The 5,599-nt window shown below is 39.5% G+C and overlaps 1 protein-coding gene across 2 annotated transcripts in view; it reads left to right on the forward strand.

Moving 5' to 3' along the window:
• The window catches only part of LOC106813309 (protein tyrosine phosphatase type IVA 2-like), a 13,049-nt gene extending 8,550 nt beyond the window's left edge, over window positions 1-4,499 (forward strand). For both annotated transcript variants that reach the window (XM_014817419.1, XM_014817418.1), the window contains exons 3-5: window positions 544-674; window positions 1,663-1,737; window positions 2,442-4,499. In XM_014817419.1, coding sequence (XP_014672905.1) covers window positions 544-674; window positions 1,663-1,737; window positions 2,442-2,553 — 318 coding nt within the window. In that variant the 3' untranslated portion in view covers window positions 2,554-4,499. The remainder of the gene's footprint in view (window positions 1-543; window positions 675-1,662; window positions 1,738-2,441) is intronic.
• Window positions 4,500-5,599: the final 1,100 nt, after the last annotated feature.

Here is a 5,599-nt window from a genome sequence, read left to right on the forward strand (position 1 = left end):
TGTATATATATATATATATATACATATATATATATACATGTAAAATAAAATCTGTCTTAGTCTCCACCTGTGTAGAATGGCCACCTGTCAATAAAGACCACTTGATTTTTGATATTTCCTTTTGGTTACCGACAAGAAGCAACGAACGACAAACATCTGTGGCATGACCAGAATTTTGCACTGATGTTCTGCATGTTTTGTTGTTGTTTACTTGTACGTCTGTACTATTGTATTAACTGGTATAATATTGGGTACTGTATTAATAAGAATCACACCAGCTCTTTTCCACTATTAACATCGGTTGATTAAGTTATTATGAATGTGTTAAAGGTAAATGTGTCAAGAACTCATGAGTTGCTTTTGAGTGAAAACCGACAGATATTTAGCCTTTTTAGGCAATTCGTGTAGAAGATAAGTGAAGCCATAATGCTTCATTTTATGAACGATTTGCCATGTGAGCAGTTCTAACACCATTTCATTTTTAACTTTGCATATTGCTCGGCTAGCAGCCTTCTCTCACGTGACGTTACGACTGTGTTGCAGGATTGGTGTTTTGACGATGGCAGCCCACCTCCTGACAAAGTTGTGGAGGATTGGATCCAGCTGCTAAAGTCACGCTTTAAGGAGGAGCCGGGCTGCTGTGTGGCAGTGCACTGTGTGGCCGGTCTCGGAAGGTATGCGTACAGCATGCGCATGTGGATGTACTGCCTCTGTGTCCACTTTAGTTATGTCTCTCTCCTCTCTCCTCTCTCATCTCTCTCCTCTCTCATCTTTCTCCTATCTCCCCCCGCTCTCTCTCTCTCTCTCTTTCTTACTCTCTCCTCTCTCCTCCTCTCTCTCCTCTCTCCCTCTCTTTCTGGCAAGCCAGCGGTCTCTTCAAGGCAAACTTCAGGAATAGGAAGATTGAAATTGAATTAACTGCCCATTTGCCACCACGATTACTACGCGTTGATGTGAGTGAACGGGATCCTGAGCAGCCGCTTATCGTCTTTATGCGAGGAGAAAGTTGTGATGCCCAGTGGTCCTCAGAATAAACAAACCCAGAAAATATGAGATGACATAGAGAGTATGAAGAATGTAAGTTTAAAAAGAAATGATACTGTCAATCTAAAATAGATCTATAATGTCAATAGTATGATCTAAAATCGAAAGAACATATCCATGGATAGAAAACTGAAAGAGTAGAATGGGAAAATTGTTCTCTCACATTTACCATACTTTGAAGGAAAACAACACAATCTAAAATTGCTTCCACAGATGGAAAACATGAACAGTAAAATAGAAAAACCTATATTTATTGCGTTGTGCTTTGGAGAAAAACAAAACAAAACAAAAATAGAAACAATATGGAGGTGAGCACAATGCATACTGTAGCCTGTTGGCAGCTTTTCGGGTGCAAACTTTGAAATTATAATTTCTGACCAAACTGGCGTTAGGTCTATTTCTATATTTAGTTTTGAAGGGCATCAGTTGCACCCGTGGAAGCCAATGAAGAATGCACTGAACATCAGAGACGTCTTAGTACAGTGCATGATGTGGCAAGAAACATCTAGTTCATAAAAATTGTCGCTCTTAAAATTTCGGTGTCTTTGTGGCTGTGCTCAACAAGGTTAGTCATAATACTTTTGATCACAGTAGCATTTTTTCCTGTTTCTTTTTCAGGGCTCCGGTGTTGGTGGCCCTGGCACTTATTGAATCTGGAATGAAGTATGAAGATGCTGTGGAAATGATTAGACAGTAAGCCCCCCTTTGGTTTCATGGTTTTAAATTTCATTAAATTTTGGGTATTTGGTGTGTTCAGGAAAAGTAATATTAACATAACACCCACAATAATGAGGCTGGTGTTACTCAGTCTGCTGGATGATATATTAAATAATACGCAAAGATAAAGGCTTTTAATACATTGTGATCCTGATTACGAGCAAGAAATGTCCTTTTGGAATTATTTTCTTATTACTAGGGTTTGGGAAGATCAATTGATATATCAAGATACAAACCTTGACAATACACATATCGACACGTTTGACCATTCATGATACATGTGTTGTAACTTTTCTGACAAAAATCCATATCATTTAATAGTTTCAGCGAAAAACAGAAGAAACTTAACACATTTCGCAAATTCCATAGCAGTTGTTTACTAAACACTCCACAATACTGATTTGTAAGCATTTCCATGATTATTAGAATTGCAGTTGAGTGTATAGTGTGCTAGGTAGTTTCTCTTGAAAGTATCACAATACGTATCGAAAGAAATAGGTCTTTTTAGTTTAGCATCACAGCAGTTGTACATAAATTCTTTTATTCTTCACTTATCGTAATGTATTTAACGATCGTTTCTTATTTGGTGCATTCTGATTATTGTTTTATATTATGTTGTGATGATACACGAAAGGAAACAAGCAACCAATAAGCTTATCTGTGTGTATACATCTTTCCAGAAAGCGCCGGGGTGCTATAAATGCAAAGCAGCTCACCTATCTGGAGAAATACCGTCCCAAATCCCGCCTTAAGGTCAAGAATGGCAAGGAAGACAAGTGTGTGTTGCAATGAAGTCAGTATTTAAGCATCACATTGCATGTACAGTGCCAAGCGTGTTTGCTTTTGTGTGTGAATGTTTGGAGGACGTCAGACGTGCACAGATTTTTGGCAGACTTGTGGCATGCACACATGTATGCAGCAGATAGAGCACTGTAAACGTGCTCTCATGTGCCTGCAGTTGGCCAGTCGGGTGGTCATTCATTCAGGTTGCTAGTCGCCTGGTCAGTCAGAGTATGATAAGGTAGTCTGTCAAATGCGTGTATCATCACCACTGTTTGTCTTTGGGTGGATATCCTGAATACAGTTCAGTTCCACATCCGTACAGAGATGACGTGGTGCAATTTTCGTACTTGAAGTTTAACTCGGAGAGTTCTGCATGTGCGGGTTTATGAATCTGAATTACGATTGACATTTGTAAAATTACAGTAGTCAATGACTGCATAGCAGTTTTTTGGAAATCTTAGGTGTCTTGTCTCAAATGGCAGAACTGGAAGTAGCTGTAGATAATTTTGTAATGAAAGGGCAAAAAATTATGCCCTTTATATTTATAACAGTCCTTGATTTTAATGTATTTTTCAAGATGTAAAATCAATTTGAGAGCTAGGAAAGTTTATTTTTAGGAAATGCCAATATAATGGTTTTTAAATGCTTGACTGTTATGTGGTGTCTGGCCTCTTTGCTGTCATCGAGTAAAAGACGAACCAAAGAATGAAGATCGATAAAGTATTTTGCTTGTTTGAAGCTTTAACAATGGCTGTACTCCCAAATGACGAAATGTCACTGCCTTGAGGTGCTGCAGGCAGGGATAAAGGAAGGCTTATCACTCAGTGTGATAGTGCGGTTCTTATTACAGATTTAACACTGGAGATGAGCTTACGTTATTATTATTATTGTTGTTGTTATTATTATTATTATACCATAACTTTATTGTCGCATTACCTTACTACCGTATTTATCATGTTAGCAGGACATTGATAGAAAACGGCAAAAATTGGCAGCTTCAAGGATCCATGTACAGATCCAGACCACCGCATTCTTTATTGGCATGGGGGGGGGGTTGTCTATACAAGCTGAATGGTTTAGCCAACATTCGAATTCCTAAGTATGCATTGAAATTGGCAACACTGATACACGGGGTTTGTATTACAACTGTCCTGTGTTGTAAACACACAAGCTACTCCACGACAGTTGAATTCATTTGAAGACCAGAATTTACCAAAATACCATGCTCAGATATCTGTAGATTTTTTACAGGTATCTATGCAACTATTCTCCTTTTCCTCTGGCCCAGTCGTCTTGCCCAGCTTTTTTTCTTAATATGACTTCAGGAGTAGTAATGTTATTGTACGCCTGATATGATTTGTTAATTAGCAGCGTTGAAATTACATTAGCCAATAATGAGATAACCACGCTGAAAGGTTAGAAAGCAGCGCAGTGACTATCGCACTGTAGTACACCACTGTGGGGCCACTGGTTTCATACAACTCTAGCCAAAGTCCTAAGCATAATAGTGAAATTGATTGTTTTAAAAAGCATTTTATTAGTATACTTATCGCGTGAATATATAGGTATGGTTTTGAGGGATCTCTCCTGCAGGGTGAAAACAGGGTATGTGTCATGCAGGATTGTTTGCAGAGTATGCGTGTTTTGTAAGTCGAGGACGGATTGTTCGTGTAGGTACTTTGTAGCTTTTCCACCACCTGGTTAGATTTATGTGAGTGAAATTCAGGGAGGGAATTTCTTTGCGTCTTGCACATGTTGTAAATGTCATTTAATTACGCATGTGCGATGTACTCATCTGGTTGTAATGTCCTTGACAGATACTCTCTCTTCAAAATAGGGTACAATAATTAGTTGGTAAGGCCAACGAAAATAGAAAGGCCTATATAGGGTGTTGTAACGATATGCAATTCGTGTCAGAATAAACGTAGCTATATTTCGCTATGTATGTTCTTTTACGCGGGTGTAACTGAATTAAATCAATTCTCAATGTGCTGCTTTAGAGTAGAAATGGAACTTTGATGTGATTATAATAAGTTAATTGGAGAATAGGAAGTGCAGGCCCGATGGCGTGCATGTGAGTTCTAATGACAGAAGAAGCGCATGTGTAAGAACTAGGGCGACAACAGCTTGTGCGAGTTGAAATTCTCGTGAACTTCTCAAATCTACGCTAGTCTATGCGTTGATTGGTCACAGTGACGGGTGACCCGTTGAAGGCGCGTTTGCGTTTGTTTGAATATATTAGGACCTTGTGATCCAGATAAGCCGAGTTCGGTCCAAAAGAACAGGTCCTCTGCTACATATACGTGGTGACATAATTGCAACCATCGTCACCGTGCCCACTAAGTCGCTATACTGTGGCAATAACAGATTAATTAATAGGCAATTTACGAGATTGTTCTGCCATCTGTCGTGGGAGAGCTTTTCGCCACACGTAGAATGATGATTCCATCCCGCGAGCGCTTTGCGTGGCGCGCGTTAAGTCTCCGGTGTCATAACGTATGTAAATGAAATGTGAGGGTGTCTGTCCCTTTACCTGTATATCGCATGAAATGAATTTTAGGTGAAGCTAGGATCTGGAGGTCGTCCAGGTTTAATGCACAGACAAGTATCGTGCTGCCAGAATCGATTACCCTTACCAAAATCTATGACGTTGCCAAAAACAACGCTAACGTCACGTCGTAGTACGTGAGTCGCCGTAGTAAGACATTATAGCTTATTATTAGTTTACGTTGTTTTACCTGAGATTGTGAGGTTCGACGTCTTTCACAGTTACACGGGGGTTAGGTCGTTAATGAAGCTGTGCCTCTCGTTTGATTCTAACATGCATTTTCCGAGGCAGTGAAGGCGGTGCCTCTCGCTGTACACGCCAGCGGTCGGATACAGTTTGAAGGTTATATTGTCTCTGTTTGACTATATTAATAATTGTGTGAATGTCCTACTTGCATTTTTCGGTGACGTGCATGGTTACATGGCTAAATAGCTAAAGATTCGTACAATTCCTCAGTCATTTCAGTTCATCTTCAAACGAATCTCTGTCAGTTGTATCATGAACCTG

The sequence above is a fragment of the Priapulus caudatus genome, unplaced genomic scaffold (assembly GCF_000485595.1).
Source record: "Priapulus caudatus unplaced genomic scaffold, Priapulus_caudatus-5.0.1 Scaffold754, whole genome shotgun sequence".
Taxonomy (NCBI): domain Eukaryota; kingdom Metazoa; phylum Priapulida; class Priapulimorpha; order Priapulimorphida; family Priapulidae; genus Priapulus; species Priapulus caudatus.